This window comes from Corylus avellana, chromosome ca9, assembly GCF_901000735.1.
Source record: "Corylus avellana chromosome ca9, CavTom2PMs-1.0".
NCBI lineage: Eukaryota > Viridiplantae > Streptophyta > Magnoliopsida > Fagales > Betulaceae > Corylus > Corylus avellana.
The window spans coordinates 21,779,481-21,801,201 of NC_081549.1; the positions used below are offsets into that span (position 1 = coordinate 21,779,481).

General features: G+C 32.8%; 1 protein-coding gene across 1 annotated transcript; it reads left to right on the plus strand.

Annotated features, from left to right (window-relative positions):
- The first annotated feature begins 9,844 nt into the window (after nt 1–9,844).
- Nucleotides 9,845–16,277, plus strand: LOC132191860 (ethylene-overproduction protein 1). Its single transcript, XM_059606973.1, has 4 exons — nt 9,845–12,617; nt 13,830–14,121; nt 14,207–14,516; nt 15,584–16,277. Exons 1-4 carry the CDS (start codon nt 10,606–10,608, stop codon nt 15,814–15,816), a joined length of 2,847 nt encoding a protein of 948 aa, XP_059462956.1. The 5' UTR covers nt 9,845–10,605; the 3' UTR covers nt 15,817–16,277.
- Nucleotides 16,278–21,721: the final 5,444 nt, after the last annotated feature.

Consider the following 21,721-nt stretch of genomic DNA (forward strand, 5'->3'; position numbering starts at 1 on the left):
TCACTTCTCAAAAATGGAAGCACCACAACTCCACAACTATATATATTACAATTTCCAGGATTAAATTAAAATAATAACAAGAAAACCTAAACTACACTAAATTTGAGTTTTCCCATAAGTTTATTACAGTTTCTTCCTTTTACTTCTGCCTACACTAGGCTAGCTTCCAAACACAAGTTTCTGGAGACTGGAGAGAACTTTTGTTGATGAATAAAGAAATTGATAGAGGCTAGAGCAACACCAAATGGATGGCGTGGAGAGCTCAGGAAAGATACAAAAATTTGCCCCATTAAAAACAGAGGATGGTCTGAAAAGATTCACTCCAACACCTAACCTGTGAGGTCAACGCCCAACAGTACTTCTGCTCCCTTTTTCTTTACATTTATATATTTTTATCCCATTATTTTAAGCTGCATGAGAATACGTGAACCTATTAATGCGGATCTTACGCATTATTTGAGAATGAGGATGTCTGTCGTCTTATACAACTTCCTCTCATATTTACCATTAACTATTCCCCAGAGAGTCGTGCTTTCTAATATTATTAACATCATGCCATTGCCATAACATGTCATGTCATGCATGCATGGCATGCACCATAATGATCTCGAAGAAGCTTCACGGCCACTGCTCCATATGCCTCCAAGCTCCAATGCTTCTTAATTAATTTGGTAGATAAATTAATTAAATGTATTCCCATCTACGCTATATATATATACTATATTAGTACAAAGGATCGACAATATGCCATGCAAATTTTATAAACAAAGGAAACGGCCGGAAGCTTAGAATAATATTGTAGACAGACATCCTTTCGTGAAAGTCCATGCGTTTTCACTCATGAGCACTGAATCATGTGTCCAACGCATTTAAAAATTGGAAACGGCCAACAAATTAGTGAGTTGAGAAGCAAAGAACCTGTTAATTAATTTGTTCCCTTTTCCCTCATTCATGTTCCGAAAATTACGTTTCGGGTAAAATCCAGAGTGAATGAGTCAGAAATTCTTCCGTTAATCGCTTTCTAATTGGGTCTCAGAGTTTTTTTTTTTTTTAAAAAAAAATGTAACGTGCATGATTCATCACGTACACCTCATATGCATATAAATGAGAAGCAGAATATATATCTACTGCTATTGTAATGATTTATTTTCTTCGCATCCAAATCAATTAATTTAAAAAAATAAAGAACAAAACAATATACCTACTGGTAGGGGTGTAAACGAGCCGAGCTTGAGCGAGCTTTCCTTGTTCAAGCTTGGCTCGTTTAAATTTTACTCGAGCTCGAGTCAAGCTCAAGGGCGAGCCAAAAAAATCGAGCTCGAGCTAATAATAAGTCGAGCCGAGCCAGCTCGCGAACTAGCTCTTATATTTAATGTTTTTGTTTTAAATTTTTTTTTTAACTTCAAGTACTCTTAAACGGCTTAAGAAATTAGTTTGCATATGAATATTTGTTTTGCCTGGCTAGTCGTGTATGAAGCTTGAGTCAATACAGCAAGGCATTTGGTTTCAAAGAGAGAGGATATGCATCATTTTATAGATAAGCAAACTTGGAGATTGATGTTTTCTTAATAATGTGGGACAAGTTAACAAGTTGCATTCAGACTGCATTGGGACAACGCTCCCTACAAAAAAATATTTTTTTAACGTCTCTCTCTCAATCCCCCTCACCAGTCACAATGGATCTTCCACCTGAACTTTCATTTTTCACTCTCTCACTCTCACTCACCAGACAGGTAGTAATAGTGTTTGATTCTTCAATAGTTTATGCCTTTCGCAATCTCCCTCAATAGTTTCTGCTTGATTCTTCTTCCTTTCGTTTGGGTCTGCTCTAATTGAATCGAGGTCTTTTTAATGATTGCTCTCTCTCTCTTTGATCATGAAGGGTCTAGAATTTTTCATTCTCTAACGCTTAAATATAAATGCAATTTTAAGGTTTTAATAATTATGATATTTATAATTACTTATGTATTACTTAGTTTATATATATATATATATATATATATATATATATATATATACACACACACGAGCTTATACGAGCTGTTCACGAGCTTAGCCGAGCTTGTTTCGTTTAATATTCGAATTAGGATTTGTGTTCATAAAGTGCTTCATTTAATATTCGAGTCGAGCACGAGCCGAGCCCGAGCTTGCTCGCGAGACGCTTCGCTCACTTAACATCCCTACCTACCAGCGTTTGCATTTGTATAAATTAATTAAATATAGTGCATTCATACATATCTTATGCTTATTGTGTCAGCAAATGCATGGGGGGTCATGCCGAATTTCTTCGCTTATATATAATATTCTTATATTCAAGCAGAGTGTTCACTTCAAGACGTATGCATGGTTGGCAGGGTAATATTAATTATTAGTAAATCATTAAATATTTAATTCACGTCAAAGGTGAAAGTTGTCTTATTTTGATACAATATGCATCTATCGGGTCCCAGCTTAATTATAATGTTACATCTTACCTATTATTCCTATCTCCTTTCATTTAAATTCCAAAATTCTTTACAAATTCTTCCAACTATTATTATAATTATTATCGTTACTATCATTTGCTAAACATTTGTTAATTTCATTGATATATATTCTGTTTACGCTCATATCAATCTTTATTATAGTTTTTACGACAAATTTCTTATAAATTAACATAATTATCCACTTTATACTTATCACATCATTCACTAAATAATTAAATTTATTTATCGAATTTTGTTACGTAATTTTTTCACCAAAGTCATGTGGATTGCCTAGTAATTTTTGTAAAGGTTTTGGAGTATATATAGTACCCCAAATATTTTCTTAGTTACTATCTTAAACATTCCGGGGCAAATATATCTATAATATTTAAAAGCTAATAATTATTCGGTGGGCAGCTAATTAATCTCGTGAATAACATGTACGTTCTTGATAGCACTGTTTTATCGATACTGTAGCTAAGAATACAAATCAAAATTGTTGACCCAAAGGAGGAAATTAATGAGATTTCAAATTAAATAGGGCTTAGTGAATGAGTGCTATTAGAAGTAGTACAATTTTTATTATAATTCTCTCATAAATTGAGATGACAGTCTACGTAGTACTCATGTAAACTGTTTTGTCAAATTTTGTTGTTCAAATTTTCACCTCTAACACATGAATTTATAAGAAAATTGCAATAAAAGTTGTATAGACTATATGTAGTACCCAATCGGGCTAATCATTTTGGTTCATGAATTAGGCATGGTTTGACATAAAGTTGGCTCCGACACCTTAATCTGACATGTCTCTTATTGTCACCCAAAATATATAGAATTGGAAAATTATGGGGTCTGGAGTCAAATTCATATATAGAACGATTTAATCAATATTGGCTGCTTTACGTTAGTGTTACTAATTTTGTTTTTATTGTTTTTTTCTATTGTAGGATTCCTTCCCCATACCCCTACAACATCGTAGTTTGTTATATATTAATCTATCTAAAATATAATTATAATTCCATGGTCATTGCACCATAGCTTTCTCGTAAGTCAAATGTCCTCAACCTCTTTTAATTAGATAATACTTGTTCTTTTTTTTCTTTTCTTTTCTTTTCTTTTCTTTTTTTTTTTTCTTTTTTCTTTCTTATGATTTAGACGGGTAGATATCCTAGTCTCACCATTTTTTTATGCTAAATTTATCCTACCCTCTCCTATTTATTAATTAACAAATAACTAAATAAATAAAAAAGGACACCCCATCAATTTGCTAGTTGTTAGAGCCTCAGAGGAGTCCACTTTTCCACGGGTAAAGATCAACAGCACGCGGCGTGTGTATGAGTGCATATCTGTGAGAGAGAGAGAGTGAGAGGGAGAGAGAAAGGGGTTCAGAGATAGGAGGGTACCCCTAGGCCCTAACCTAATGTGTGCATGAGTGCATCATCCCCTAATTGAAATTGTCTCCTGCATTGAAAACATCATTAGAAGTTTTTTTGCTCAAAAATAAATGGTCAAGATTGTCTCAAGTGAAAAATATCTAGAATTACCCTTTAATCTTGTAATTTTGACAGTTTATTTTTGCATAAAATTTTTTTAGTAATTTTTTCATTAGAGTCGAGCCAAACTCAAAAATGATAAAGATATGGTGGGATTCATAATGGGTATTCATGTCGAAATTTGTAGCTAAGTATGACCTAAATTGTGGCCGCGAATAAGAAAAGAATGAAGAGTGGCTGTCCAAGTGTGCAGACCATGCACCTCTTTGACAACTAGAATAGATCTCCTTTTTTTAAAAAAAGAAAATCGAGCCTGTTGTGCTTGACGAGTCAAGTTTGGACAAGGGTTTTAAAGATCCCTTAAACGAGCCAGTCCCGGAATGCCCAAACTCAACTCGGCTCGACTCGTTTGTATAAGGTACCCATCTCTGATCTCTCAATCCAAATTAACTAGCTCTTTAAAGATTAGTGGGATGGAGCAGGCCCATGTTTAAGAGTTGGACATCACAGGCGCACAGCAGTAAAATAATGGGCCACATTGGTTCTAGCAAATCTGAAGCCCAACTTGATTGGCTGGCATTTTTAAGTAACATAATCAAGGGTGTAGATTTGGGCCTCACATGAATGGGTTGGAAGTGTTAAGGTCCATAAAAGTAGGCAGACAGGAAGTAATGTTCATAATCCCTAAAAAGAAGTGAGATCATAGTCTCATAGAAGCATTTGTCCTGTTTCCACATCAGAAATGGGATCCATGTGCAAAAAGAATGTGGCTGTCGACGTGGCTCGCGAAGAGCCTAGTGCTGGCTGTCCGGTTCACAAGGAAGAAGTGAGGCCCATTGTGATTAAATTATTGAGAATAACGTTACATCAAAGCATAATGTCTGAATTGGATAATGCCTCTCATTTTCTATATATATATATATATATATATATGTATTTTATTTGTTTATTGAGGATGCTATTCTTTTGGAAAAAAGTTTATTGCTTTTTTGACAGCTGGCACCTCAACTACATCTCCATTATGATATGGACTGCCCACGGGTTGCAGCCTTGCAGGTTACAGGGAGAGTGATGCTTCCCATACCTTAAGCTGATGTGGCAATACAATGATGTGGAACTAATTAGAGAAAAAAAAAATTTTGAAAAATACTTTAGTGTAATAAAAATATTATTTTTGACCTATAAGTCCTAGGTAGCAATAAATTATAGGTCCTATTCGTAGTTGCTGTGGTCCTATTCACTGATGAGCCTATAGCATATTGCCACTTAAAATTTTTATGGGCAAAATATAATCTTTTTATTGCATTATAACATACTTTAAAAAAATTATTTAATTTCCCTTACGGTGATCATGGCCATTGGATCTTTTGAATTTTATGGTCCTAACCACCCCCACCTTATTTTTTAGGTAACAACTCTTTCAAGAAAGGTCTAATGTTTATCTCTTTTAAGTATTAAAAAAAATAATAAATAAATAATACTATAAACTATACTCTTATCTAGTTACAATTATGATAGTAAAAAAAACAATGTATTTCCATGTCTTGTGTACAAGTCTACCAAAATGTCTTAATACTATATAATTTTATTGGCATGCATTGAATTATTATTATTATTTTTTTCATACACCTTGAAATTCAACGTTCAAGACGATAATTTATGTCAATGGCAGCATTTTCTTTCTAAGTTTTATAGAATATAACTAAATGATTAGAATTATAAGCTTTATTTAATAACATTTAACCAAAAAAATAAAGTATTAACAAACAAAATTACACTTTTTTTTTCTTTTTTTTTTTTTATGGATTTAAACATTTGAAATAAAAGGTAATTTAATGTATTATTATAAGAGAAATGATAAAGGCACTACTTTTTGGCCCAACTTTTTCCTTATGTGGTCAAATTTTTTTTTTTTAAACAAAATTAAAAATTAAAAAAATATATATATATTCTTAAGCAATAACATCCTATGTGGTCCTTTTTTTATTTGGTATTTTTTTTAATGGTCTTTTTCTTCATAATAATGACCATTTTTTTAAATGACTATTTTTACGAAGAAAAATACAAATTTTATATATATATATATATATAAAAATACCAAATAAAAAAATGATCACATTTGATGATATTGCTTCAAAAAAAATTTATTTATTTTTTTTTTAAAAAAAAAATAATAATAAGAGAAAAGTTAGGCTAAAATTGTGCATTTATTATAATGAAAAATGCTAGAATCTAATAAAACTCTCACATTTTGCCCATCAAAATCCTGAGTGATAAAATGATCATGGTCTAAGTTGATGTAAAAAGGCACAAGGCCCAAGTTAATCGCAAATGACACTTTGCCATCAAAGATTTTGATGGGTAAAATATGAGAATTTTATTAGATTTTAACATATCTCTATTATAATAAACGTAACGTGATCCACTTGGCTCTAAAATTTGACACCGCCAAATTAGCATATGATTATTCTAGTAATTTTCCCTTGAGGGCCACATTTGGAATGGACCAACTGGCACCACACGAACAGTATTTCCATTTAATTATCTTGGCTACTTTTAATTATAATCATTGTTTGTTGTACACAGCGTGACCTTTATTTGATATAATTGAATGTAAGACAAGACAACAAAATTGATGGACATTTTAAGAGGTGACACTTTATGCCAAATAAGAATAATGATATAGAGAGACAGCATCTAGTGCAAGATATATTCATTCTCATGCCTAAAAAAAAAGATTTATAATGAATAAAATAATTGGTAAGATTCAGCTAGCACCCATTGTTGTCAAATGTCAATACGTAAGGTGGGCGTGATATGAGAGATCATGATGGGAACAAATTATGTTTTTAATATTCCATTATTTTATTTATCTCTTACCTAAAAGTCAAAAAGTCTATGAGAGTTATCAATCAAGCACCCCTTCAGTCCATATCAACGGCTGGAATTGTAAGGTCTTTGCCTGACCAAGTTAGGCCATATCCTATGAGGGAACTAGTCATAATTGTACATACGCTCAAACCAAGACCATAAAATTCAAATTCTATATTTGCAACAAAACCTACTCGCATAGGAACTTGTTGGGTTCGAAATAATTTTAAAAATAATTTGGTGTATTAAATTTATATATATTCTTAGAGCACGTATTTCTCATATTCATTTTTTTTTTTTTTTAAAAGGAAAATGTTGGAGACACTCATTTTTTTTCCTACTTGCTATACTCAGACATGGTAGTGTGACGTGACACTGCCACTTTATCCCAAAAAATTTCCCCAACCAAACTTATACTTATAGGGGAGTGATCGGTTGGTCTCAACCACCAGATTGAGTGGTCCTCACCACTCTTGTGTGGTGGTTTGTGGTGGCATTGACTATGAGATTGGGGACAATTTTTTGTTTTGTTTAATGTAGAGGTGCCAGGTCAAGGAGTAGAGAAGAGAGAGTGAAATGTGAATTCCTATAGAATTAGTATTTTTAAAATACATGTGAGAATCATATGTAATGTTGATCCTATTAAAAATTCATGTGAGAACTATATGCTTTGAAGATATATATTAACTTAATAGATTGAATAGAAAAAATTTCTTTCAAATTGGACTTTATCTTTGCTATTATTATCTAACATCACAAGTAGATTTTTCAAGAAGTGAACGGAAAACAATCTTAAGAATTATTGGTCAAACACCAAAGGTATAAACTAAGGTGTAGATCTAAAAGATATGGTGTGTTGGGTTTCTAGACTCTCGATGCTCGGTCAATCAACTAGCTAACTCAAGAATAGTTGTATGATACCACACTAGATCTCATCCTTTTGCCATGTCAATAACAATCCCTATAATTTTTTGGCATGTCGAAATTGCATGATAGGGGTCATGGGATGTAGGAAATATTTACAATAAGAAAAAATTTCAATGAAGGCGTAATATGTGACCAACAGTAACAACAAAATATGCTATAAAAAGTGGTAAACATTAGATTAAAAAAAAAAAAACTTTTGTCTCATTTCTTTACGCATGACCCTTGCTTTTTTCAAAATTATTTTATTCGATTCACACTGACTTAAATATCGAAACTATTCTCTCATTATAACATGGTGCATTGACCATTAAAGAAGTAGGCCACACCCCATTACATGAAGTTTATTGAGGGATTCTAAAATGGGGTAAAGAAAGAAACAAGAACATAAAAAAAAAATAATAATAATAAAAAAAAAAAAAATAAAAAGAAAAGAAAAATGGGAATCTTTACGTACCCCAAGTAGGTATTGCCAAATTGAGCCTGTAATTCTGGCCCAAATATGGCTTTCACGGGTGATGGAATCTTGAAGCTTGTTGGACCGTAGATGAAACTGACGAGTATGGCCCACATAACCGACTACTCATACCATCCGTCAAAATCTACCATACATATATATGCATACTTGTACATATACAAGTACAACACCAGATAGTCTCTGATGTCAGTAAATATTGTTACGCGCCTCTGGCGCGTATGAGTAACATTCTCATATTACATTATTACCCCTCAGAACAAGACAAGCCTTTTATTTACTTTCGTCTAAATAGATTTATGATGAAATCTACAAGAAATATGATCGAATGTGCAACAACATAAAACTAATAATTGCTTGGAGTTTTATAAAATAGACAGCCATAAAACATAAATACTTGACACAAAAAAGAAGCGTTGATTAGAGCATTAAAATTTGTCACAAGGTTTTAGCTTAGATTTTATAAATAATGTGGAAGAAAGATCATGATTTTCTAAAATTCTTAAGATATTTTATTTTATATGATTTTTTTAATATTTCATATTAAATTGATAATATTTTGTTGCATCAATATTTATTATTTTTGTTAAAAAAAAGCTTTAAAAGTCCCAAACATGTCTGCCTTTTGTTAAGTTTTTAACAGCGCTCCCTTTAATAAAATAATTATAAATTTAAATGTAAATAAAAAAAAAAAAAACACCAAAAGTGCCACCCTATTTGGGGTGGTGGTTGCACTAGTCACTCAAACACTTGGGGTGCCCGAGAGGAGGGGACGACCTAGGCAACCAACCGACCTATGATTTTTATTTTTTAAAAGATATATATATATATTCTTTTGAATCGATATGACGAAACACAGTTATAAATTTAATAAAAGGTAGGCAAAATGATCTATTTGATAAAAATTAAAACTTTAGAAAGTAACAATAAAAAATTTAAACCTTAGGAAGTAATTTAATAAAAAGTCCTACTTCATGGACCTATAAAGCATTTTTCCCATTTTTATTAACCAAATGATTGTCATCTCCGTACTTATTATATCTTAAAAATTGAGAAAGTTTTCCTTCAAACTAAGTTAAATGATAGTTTATTAAATTAACATTTTTTCTTAAAACATACGATTCTCATTTCCATTTTTAATAAGATTATGAGAATCACATTCTTTAAGCATATTTGGTAATTTTATAAACTGGGTTAAATGAATTTTTCTGACCTAATTGGAATTTTTTTTTTTGCCCTTTGAACATAATAAATATTGATGTTATGAACTCTTAACGATTTACTACAAATCAATAAAAAAAAAAAAAAAAATCTTAATTTGTATAAGATAAACATCAACATTCTTACCCAAAAGGTTAGGAATAAATCTGGATATGATAATCATTAGCCATTGTGAGGGCGTCCAGAGTTTCTAAAACCGTATATGATAAAAATGAGGCATGAGCCACCTAATGTTGTTGGCTGTCCATTCCACGCGCTTGGTGGGCAGCTGGGAAGGGAAGGCACTCATCGTCTCTGACAGGTCCGGGAGATGCGGGATTGATAATTAGAAAAAGAAATAATGGGGCTTCTAAGATTGGAGGACATGGCGTGAGAGACAGGGCGACTTTAGCGGCTCTCCTCTCCTATGGATTCTCACACGCGCGCACACAATACACAAGAAGAGAGACATCCTCCGAGGCTCTCTAACCTTTTACCACAGATAGAAAAACACGCCGAAAACACGTACAACGATGAAAGGAGAGAGAGACATTTAAGAAAACAAAACATCAAAATTGGAGAGAGAGAGAGAGAGAGAGACAGAGGGAGGGTGTATCGTGTGTGTGTGTGACAGAGAAACACAGATATACACCAGACACAGAGAGAGAAAGAGAGAAAGAGAGAGAGAGTGGCCGTTGAAACGGCCACCTCCACCTCAACGTCTGGTTGGCGACCAACGTGATTATTCTTTCCCGAAAGAAACTTCGTCCACTTTCCAATTTTCTCGGGAAAAGGGAAAGGAAAAATCTCAGAAAATTCACCAATTTCAAATATCCTTCATTGGCCTGCTTCACCATCGTCTTTTTTTTTTTGTTTCTTTTTTCTTTTCTTTTTTCCTTTGTTTTACAGTCTATCCTTTTCCCATTCCCCAAACGGTGGTGTTTGCTGGGCGTAATAAGGTAAATTCATTCAATTTCTTCACTACCCGTTTTCTCATTTGTCCTAAATTTTATTCAATTGCCTCACTACCCATTTTCTCATTTGTCCTAAATTTTACATCTTTTTGCTTGTCTGAAGCTATATGTAATAACATCTTTTTTGGGTTTTGGCTCATTTGGGAGAGTTTTTTTATTGAATTCGGAGAGTTAAATTTGTAATATAGTACGACAAAAAAGAGATGCAGCACAATATATTCACCACAATGCGTAGTTTGAAGATCATGGACGGGTGTAAAGGCACGCAGGTCTATGCCCTTAACCCATCCGGACCCACCACCGGTACCGGTGGTGGTGGTGGTGTAGGAGACAAGCTTCTACACCATCTTCAAGATTTCCGGGCCAATTCGATTCGATCCAAATCGAATCGGACTTTCCAAGCAACCCCTAACGCGACCGTTAAGATTGCACCTGAGAATCTTCTACCGTATGGACTCCCCGTGACCGATCTCCTTGAGCCCCAGATTGAACCGTGCCTCAAATCCGTTGATTTCGTTGGAACCTTAGCCGATGTGTATCGTAGGATTGAGAGTTGTTCTCAGTTCGAGAAATTTAAGGTGTATCTAGAACAATGCGCGGTGTTCCGGGGTCTATCCGATCCAAAATTGTTCAGGCGGAGCCTTAGGTCGGCTAGACAGCACGCCGTTGATGTGCACATGAAGGTTGTGCTTGCTGCGTGGCTGCGGTTCGAGAGGAGAGAGGATGAGCTTGTTGGATATTCAGCAATGGATTGTTGTGGACGGAATCTTGAATGTCCAAAGGCAAGTTTGGTATCCGGGTACGATCCGGAATCGGTATATGATCCTTGTGCGTGTTCCCGGACCCATAGGGAGGAAGTTGATGATGACATTTTGATGGGGGATGAGAAATGTTCAACTTCGGAGGAAGATGGTGATATGTCATTTTGCATTGGGGGTCTTGAAATTAGGTGTACAAGATACGACATTGCCTCTCTATCGAGACCATTTAGAGCAATGTTGTATGGTGGCTTTACAGAGTCACGAAGGGAGAAGATAAATTTTTCACAGAATGGGATTTCTGCAGAGGGGATGAGAGCTGTGGAGGTATTTAGTAGGACGAAAAGAATAGGTTCTTTTGACTTGCATATTGTCTTGGAGCTACTCTCTTTGGCAAACAAGTTTTGTTGCGAGGAGATGAAGTCTGCTTGTGATGCTCATTTAGCATCTCTGGTTTGTGACATGGAGGACGCATTGTCACTAGTTGAGTACGGTTTGGAGGAGACTGCATATCTTCTAGTGGCTGCTAGTTTGCAGGTGTTCTTGAGAGAGCTCCCAAGTTCGATTCACAATCCCAATGTTATGAGATTTTTTTGTAGTTCAGAGGCTAGGGAAAGATTGGATATGGTTGGGCATGCTTCTTTTGTTTTGTATTATTTCTTGAGCCAGATTGCCATGGAGGAAGACATGAAATCAAACATTACGGTGATGCTTCTGGAGAGGTTGCAGGAGAGTGCAATTGAAGTTTGGGAGAAACAACTTGCATTTCACCAGTTGGGTGTTGTGATGCTTGAGAGGAAAGAATTTAAAGATGCACAACGTTGGTTTGAGGCAGCAGCTGAGGTGGGTCATTTTTATTCGTTAGCGGGTGCTGCAAGGACCAAGTATAAGCGTGGGCACAAGTATTCAGCATACAAGCAGATGAACTCGCTCATTTCAGATTATACACCAGCTGGCTGGATGTATCAGGAGCGATCTATGTATTGTGTGGGGAAGGAGAGGATGGCTGATTTGAACACTGCAACTGAGTTGGATCCAACTCTCTCTTTTCCATACAAGTATCGGGCTGTTTCCCTATTGGAGGAGAGCAAGATTGGAGCAGCAATCTCAGAGATCAATAAAATCATTGGATTCAAGGTCTCACCTGACTGCCTTGAACTGCGTGCCTGGTTTTCCATTGCTCTAGAAGATTATGAAGGAGGTCTAAGAGATGTCCGGGCACTTTTGACATTGGACCCAAATTATATGATGTTTCATGGGAAAATGCATGGTGACCACTTAGTAGAGCTCGTCCGCCCTCATGTTCAACAGTGGTGTCAGGCTGAATGCTGGATGCAACTCTATGATCGATGGTCCTCTGTTGATGATATCGGCTCTCTAGCTGTTGTACACCATATGTTGGCAAATGACCCCGGAAAGAGTCTCCTACGCTTTCGGCAGTCTCTTCTTCTACTCCGGTAAGCATGAAAAAGTGCTAGCTATGTTTCATCACTTTTATACCGCTTTGCTTAATAGCTTTGTTTTAATACTGGATATATCTATCCGATTAACTTATTTCTAGAACTATGAGTAGTTAACTGATTTTATAATGTTTGTGTTCAATCGTTAACTTTCTGCTCTATTAACTCTATCCATTTGCTGTGGAACTCTAGCAGCTGACACTGCAATCTTGCCACGCCTAGATATGTTGGTTTCTGTCTTTATTTAAACGGTGAACTGTCCCCCAATGGTTATTGATTGTGACTCTTACGGGGTCTTGTAATCCTAGTTCATAGAAGTTGAGTCAATTACCTTTATGCTACAGTAGTTATTACTGTTAAGGTGGTGTAGTATGCATCTTCATTGAAGTAAACTAGCCTGGACAGCTTGATAATTGCTTGCATACTCCATTGAATTGAACTAGCCATCAGACTTGTGATACTTACCAGAGGAAAATAATTTTCTTGGTATCAAACTTCTCTCTTTTGCTTACACACACTGACTTTCAAAAACACGAAAGAGGTAGGTGATGAAATTATGATCACTGCTTAGAGCTTTTGATTTAACATAGTCTCTGTTTGATTATTTAATAACGTGAAAATCTCCATTTGTCTTTGAGTCGATAACTGACTTTAGAGAGAGAGGTGATGAGATTGTATTGCTGCTTAGATCTCTCGGCTTAACATAGTCAGTGTGTGATTATTTAATAACATGTAAATCTATGTTTGTCCTTAAGTCAATTAAAAATTAAGTGACACTTCAACTACCCAACTGACTTTCTTCTCTGCAAGGGGTTTAGAACCCAACATGCGACAATTTCCGAACAAACAATTCTGTCTTTGATCAGTTGGTGAATGGTTTGCAACAGAAGTAACCTTGATAAGCTCTAGTAATTGATGGAAATTTGTTCCACTTTATTGGCATATTAGAGCATTTAGTATTACTCTGGATGCACAAGATAGTGTTAGTTACTATTTAATGTTGGTCAACATTAACATTATTTGTTATCATAAGTTGCGGTATCTATTAGATTCTCAATGTGATAAAATGCTAATTTTGCAACATGCTTCAAGTGTCAGGTCATAAATAAGAAGATTATCCACCTATTACAGTTATTTTACTTTTTGGTGGCTCTTAGTTGTTTTATTCGTCTGATTTCACAGTTGTTTTTATGTTTTTGAACATTTTAGGTTAAATTGTCAAAAGGCTGCTATGCGTAGCCTCAGGTTGGCTAGAAATCACTCTACTTCTGAGCATGAAAGGCTTGTCTATGAAGGATGGATATTGTATGACACTGGCCACCGTGAAGAAGCATTAGCTAGGGCTGAGGAGTCCATTTCCATACAGAGATCATTTGAAGCTTTCTTTCTTAAAGCATATGCTTTAGCAGACTCTAGTCTCGAGCCTGAGTCTTCAGCATACGTCATCCAGCTTCTGGAGGAAGCTCTTAGATGCCCTTCAGATGGCCTTCGGAAAGGACAAGTAAGTTTCATCTTTAGAATAATTCTAATATGTTGTTTAATGCGCCAAATTCATGTATTAACATTGCGTGGTTGCTATTTTGCAGGCACTAAATAATCTTGGGAGTGTCTATGTGGACTGTGATAAGCTGGATTGTGCTGCTGACTGCTACATGAATGCACTTAACATCAAGCATACACGAGCACATCAGGGTCTGGCACGTGTATATCATCTTAAAAATCTACGTAAAAATGCATATGATGAGATGACAAAGCTTATAGAGAAGGCCCAAAACAATGCATCAGCTTATGAGAAACGTTCAGAATACTGTGACCGTGACATGGCAAAGAGTGATCTTAGCATGGCAACACAATTAGATCCCCTGAGGACATACCCTTACAGATATAGGGCCGCGGGTAAGTTTCATAATGATGTTTCTAGTTTGTCAGTATACTTTGTTTACATTTGGAAGTCATTTGTCAAGTGTTACTTTTGTTCAGCCCCATGCTTAGATCTACAAATTTAGCGTTTCAACTCGAGTCAATGGGATCAACTAGCTTCTTGTTCAAGCTATCTGTCTTTGGTCGTAGAAAATCTCTGAAGTTTTCTAGTCAATAGGGCATGTATTTACTCCAAAAAACAACTTGAGCATGTTTCTCAAAGAAAGACCTTGGTACCCAGTTTGCCAGATTCAAGGAATAATAGGAAGAAGTTTTCTTAATTGCAGAGTCTCTCCTTTTTTAGGAGGAAAAGATTGTCTTATGGTCAAAAGGATGATCTATTGCTCTTATGACCAGGACATCCAGATGTAGGAAGATTAGGAGGCCTTCTTCTTTTCTTTGTTATACTAATTTATTGTATCAAAACTATTTCTCTCTGCTCAGACCTTATTGTTTCTGCCTGTTGTATCATCGTCCCTGCCAACACTTTTATGTATAGATGCTTGTATAGATCACAACTAAAAAACTTAAGCAGCACACGTTTCTACTGTTACCCAATTTACTGGCCTCATCTTTGATCTCCATGGCTTGTATATGTGACTTTTACGATCATCAGGGTCGGGACAGTACAGAATATTGGCGAGACATAAAAATAAGAGGAAAGATAACACTGTGATTGTAGTTCATGACAAAAGTGACCGATCTTATAGTTGACAGAAGGAAGTAGATAGTTCAGACTCCTGCTTCCCTTTCCCCTATACTTTGGTATCCCGGTGGATTTTTTTTTTATATTGCCGTTGGTTATGAGCTCATAGTTACATCAATAATGAAAGAAAGTACTTACCAAAAATAAAAAAATTAATAAAAAATTAATAATGAAAGAAGTTGATGGTTCAGTATCCCCACCCTTCCCCCCATATTTGATATTGTCGTGGAATTTATCCTATTTTCATTGGTTATGAACTTCATATTTATATAAATATAAGTGTGTGAATGTGTGGAACATTTTGTGAACTGCTAACATGGGAATTATGCCCAACCAGTTTTAATGGATGACCACAAAGAAACTGAGGCCATAGCAGAGCTTACAAGGGCCATAGCTTTCAAGCCGGACCTGCAGCTGCTACATCTTCGAGCAGCATTTCACGAATCAATGGGGGACTATGTCTCTACCGTTCGAGACTGTGAAGCAGCCCTATGTCTCGATCCCAGCCATGCTGATACTCTTGAGCTCTATAACAAAGCAAGGGAGCGGGTTAATGAACAACAAAAGTGAAGATCAGAAGTCCCTGATTCTGTTTCTTTTCTTCATTTTATTTATGGGTGCAATCATGTGTTGCCATCGACTCTTGTCTAATTCAAGGCCACCACTGTCAGCTCAAGATGGATTTTTTGGATTAGTCTCTAGAAACACTCGAATATCGGATTTGGTATGGCCCTTGATAGAGAAGGAATTCAGGAGTAAAAGGAGATTTTTGTTTTGAAAAGAAGGGAATGTAGAGCAAGATACTATGTAAATATGTCAACTGGGTTATGGATTATCAATTGGTGATACCTGTAATGCAGACTGCCACTGCTGCTGTCAACTATACTAATTTTGGTTGAGATGGTAGTAAAATTAGCTACGGTGGAAAGAAATATGTATATGAAATGGCAGCTTGTGATGTAAGTTTGCCCAGTTTAGAGGCATACATTCATTGTTTTTTGTTGAGCAATTCACAGCGCATTAAGCTTTTCTGATTGTTCTCTTAATTGTTGTATGAACTTCACAGTTTTCCCTTGTGGCAAACAGGAAATGATTTGTTTTCTTAAAAACTTCTCTTTAAGGGGAGCAAATTCTGACCCAGCTCTATATTTTTTTGATTCATTACTTTTTACATTCAAGTTTATTCCCTTTCTACATGTCTTTTCTTTTCAATAAAACGAGCTTGAAACCCACGAATTGTTTTTAAAAATAACAGGAAGGAAAAAAATAATAATAATCAGTGGATGTATAAATGACAGGAAGCAAAAAAAAAAAAAAGTTTCAAGTAGGAAGCAGGCAAAAAAAAAAAGGCGTTTTGTAAAGCTTTAAAGAAAAAGAAAAGCATTGAGACACCCTTTACAACAACACAAATGCTCAAGTTGTATTTTTTCTAATTAATAAAAGAAAAAAATGCTCAAATTGTATTACATATGAAAAATATAACAAACTCGTATTAAAAAGAGACTGTGACACAATAATAATAATAATAATAATAATTATTATTATTATTATGGGAAAAAAATATCAAAAGAGTGTAAAAGATTAAAGTGATGATAGTTTTGTGTTGCTCTAAAGACCGAAAAAATTTAACAACAAATTTCTATATTCAATTCAAATAGAACATATAATATTATGTTAAGCAAAAAGTGAAATATTAGGATAATATATTGTTAACATCATATTTCAACTAAATACATGTCTTTCAAATTATAAAAATATATCTACGCGTGTTCCAATTAATTGAATTCTCACTGAAGCAAAAGAAATCACATGTATTTAATATTTTAAAACATTAATTCAAGTGAATATAAAAATAACGTTGTAATCCCAAAAAAAAAAAACAAAGAACAAATAGTAAAAAGCACTTTAGATAATGGTAAGTAATTACCTATATTCAATCTTTACAAACATGATTAATAAGGATTATAGCTATAGTTTTAGTGACATTGTTTTGAAATAGTCTATATAATTTTTTTAGGTAAATGAGGTGTTTTTTTTTAAGACTTAAAATAAATAAATAATTTTTTTTAAAAAAATGAACACAGGAAAAGCCCTAAAATATGTTATTCACATTAACGTAGGAGTGCATTTGCTGAATTTGCTTAACTACATGATACTATGTACAATTTTGTTGTGTAATTAACTAAAGAGTATGATCAAAGAATGCAATAGTAAAGAGTATAATTACATAACCAACAAAATCTATTAAAAAAAAATACTACACTCACAACAGTATGAAATGAATGCTTTAAAAAAAAAAAAAAAAAAGAAGAAGAAAAACGAAACTAAATAAAAATTTTCATTGAAACATTTACATAGTGATTATAGAACATTATTAAGGACAGTTACTATAACAATATAATTAATGGAGCAAATTAATTGGCTTCTAAGTTTCGAGGAGCCCAACACGTGTATGATACTAAAAGGGATACACGAATCAAGTAGGTTGTGGGTAACCAAATCCTTAAGGCTGAATGGACAGAGAAGGAGGCAGATTATACGGAGGAGGAGGCAGATAAAAATTAGATTACTAACAATAAAGAAGCAAGAAGTCCATCCACTGCGCTTGGATCTATGGACCAGATTCCTTCTCAAATCTACTGTCCCATCCTTGGTGTAATCATCAAGACTCAAGAGCTTTTTCTTCCGTAGCCATGCTTTTGGTTGCAGTCACTAATCTTACTTGCTGTAGAAGGTGGTAAGTTATATGGAGATTGATAAATAGTGGGGATGAAGAGAGGAATAGAGAGACGATGGATTCTTATTTGGTATTTGGGGTGTTCGAAGAATGTGGCAGGATAGAAAACTTGAACGTTTGTGATCACATAGTTTAATTGGACGGTGATTTGAAGTTTCCAATGTTTACACCCGTATAAAATAAAACTAAGAAGACGGTTAATTAAACTAACAATGTTTCACTTTCATCTCAAGTATTTTATTTTGAGAACTCCTCCATCATATAGATTACATTAGATATTAGATTAGATATTAGATAATGTGGGGATAAAGTGATAATAACAATATTTGATAGCAGTTGAAATTGAGAAAGAGAGCTGTTCGAAAAAAAACATGATTTTAAAAATGTAAAGCACAGTTTTTTTTTTAATAATTATTACTTGTCAGATAAATGGAATGCCACATGTCGTGATATTAGCCTCTTTTACTTAAAACTCAAAAAAACTCAAACGCACAATTTCATTTAATATACTAATTTGACAATTAAATAGAACGCCACATGATGTTAGCCTCTCCTGTCTAAAATTTTCCTATTATATATATACTAGCTTAGAGCCCGTGCTACGCGTTGGGGTTTTTTTTAATTTTTTTTTTAATTTTTTTTTAATATATGTAATTAAGTCAAAAAGTCTTTAAAAGATTATCAACAACAAATTTTATTTTCTACTCTTAATTAAAAAATTAGCTACCAAAAATGACAAATGTTCATAAGATCATTTTAAACCATAGTTTTACTTAATAGCATAAACCCACATATCCAATAAATTTAAAAATTCATAAATTTTAGTTCTTATAAATTGAAACGTGTTAAATATTTGTTCCCATATATGTAGTTTAAGATGAAATATAAAGGAAAAAAAATTCAAAATAAAAACCTAGATTGATCAATTATAGAAAATGATTGATTAATCATTATATTCCAATAATGATACCACTGAAAAAAAATAAAGAAGTGTTTTAAAATAAATGAGCATGTTGATATACGATTACAATTATATTTACTAATTGTGTAAACAAAAGAATGTTGGTAGTTTAATTTTTCTTTTAAAAAAGAAAGAGATAACAAACAGAGGCAGGAATATTGGAACACCCAAAAACAAAAATGAACAACAAAAGTCAATTAAATTTACAAAACAAAATTTGTAACTTGTATTAAATAAAATTAATAAACTTTGAATGAAAAATAATATATAAATTAGAATAGAAATTAAGGACAATATATATATATATATATATGAACAAATTAAAAATACTAATATAATAAAAAAAGAACTCATTTTTCTATATTTTTCTCAGTTGCAATGAAATCCACAAATATTAGAAAAGGTTTTGTCAAATAGATTTTTTTTTTTTTTTTTCAACCATCCTTCACTTATATAAAATTAAATGAAACTAATTTTAAGACATGGGAAAACAAAGACAAAAAATATCTACGATCGGAAAATTGAGTTTCTACGAAAAGAAACTTTCTCACTATTATTTCATGAATTCAATGTAAAATTTACAAAAAAAAAGTAATCATTTGAATAAAAAATAATATATAAATTAGAAAGAAAAAAAAAAGAGCCAAAAAAAAAATGGAAGAACATAAGCACCGGAAATAAAGATAAAAAAACGAAAAAAATGAAAATATTAATATAATTGAAAATAACTATTCTAGGGAAAAAAAAAATTGTCGTATAATTTTTCATTGAGAAATAACGATTGAAAAATTGAAAAGAACTGATATAGGAAAAAAAAAATATAAAGAAAGAAAATAATGGTAGTATAATTTTTCATTGAGAAACAACGAATAGAAATTCTCTTTCTCTCTCTCTTATCTTTTTCCGAAATTGATTGATATAAATAGAAAGTAAAAGAAGAAAAAATTAAAAAAAAAAAGAAAAAAATATATATAATGGACAAAAACAAAAATGGAAGAACGACAGAAGCACGAAAATAAAGATATATATATATAATGACAATGCTAATATAATGAAAAATAAATTTTTTTTTCAACCATCCTTCACATATATAAAAGTAAAAGAAACTAATTTTAAGACATATAGGAAAACAAAGACAAAAAGATAAAATAAAATAAAATTCTACGATTGGAAAATTGAGAGTGAAATATATTGGAAAAATTGAGTTTCTATAAAAAGAAACTCTCTTACTATTAATATTTCCTGAATTCAATGTAAAATTTACAAAAGAAAATTAATCATTTGAATAAAAAATAATATATAAATTAGAAAGAAAAATAAGGGTCAAAAAAAAAAAAAAAATGGAAGAACATAAGCACCGGAAATAAAGATAAAAAAAAATGAAAAAATGAAAAAATTAATATAATTGAAAATAACTATTCTAGCAAAACGAAACAAAAAAAACAAAGAAAAAAAACTATAGTATAATTTTTCATTGAGAAAAAAAGAATAGAAATTCTCTCTCTCTCTCTCTCTCTCTCTCTCTCGTCTTTTTCTGGATTTGGTTGATATAAATAGAAAGTAAAAGTAGAAAAAATAAATAAATAAAAAAGTAGAAAAAAATATATAGGGGACAAAAACAAAAATGGAAGAACATAAGAACCGAAAATAAACATATAAAATGACAATGCTAATATGATGGAAAATAAATGTCTTGCAAAAAAAAAAAAAAAAAAAAGAAAGAAAGAAAAGAACTATATTATAATTTTTCATTGAGAAACAACTATTGGAAACTCTCTCTCTCCCTCTCTCTCTCATCTTTTTCCTGAATTAAGTGTTAAATTTACAAAGGAACAATGAGATATAAATAGAAAGTAAGAGAAAAATAAAAAGAGAGAAAGAGAAAATTTGAGAACCTTTTATTTTATTCATTAAGATATCAATTAAATGCATTTCAAATAAAACTCCTACATTTTAATTGTCTCACATTGACATATAAAGAGAAATCAAGAGAAGATAAAAGAAAAAATAAAGAAAGAGAGAGAGAGAGAGAGAGAGAGAGAGAGAATTTGTAAATCTTTTGTTTTTTTTATTAAGACAGTTAAATATATTACAATAAAACTCATACATTTAATTGTCTTACATTAAGATACAAATATAAAAGAAGAGAAGATAAAAAGAAAATTAAATAAAGAAAACCTTTTGTTTTCTTCATTAAGATATCATTAAGATATCAATTAAATGCATTCCAAATAATATAAAGAGAAAGCAAGAGATGATAAAAAGAAAAATAAAATCCCCATGAGGTAGCTCAATTGGCTAGGATCACACTTAATGAAGTGAAGGTCACTAGTTCAAATCCTCATCCCCCCTCTTGTGCAGACATGTTAAAAAAATAATAATAATAAATAAAGAGAGGGAAAGAGAGAATTTGTGAACCTTTTGTTTTCTTCGTTAAGACAATTAAATATATTACAAATAAAACCTATATGTTTTAATTGTCTCACATTGAAATATAAACATAAAGTAAGAGAAGATGAAAAGAAAATTAGATAAAGAGAGAGAAAGTGAGAATTTGAAAACCTTTAGTTTTCTTCATTTAGACAATTCAATGCATTACAAATAAAACCCCTATGCTTTAATTGTCTCACTAAAAGGCTAACATCTAAAACGCCACGTGTCGCAATTCTATGCACTCTCTAAGCCAAAACTCAGCTTATATATATAATGATTAATTTGAAGCTTGGTTTAGGCAAGGGAATCCAAGAAATGCAAGAATGCATCTAGCAAACTAGCAA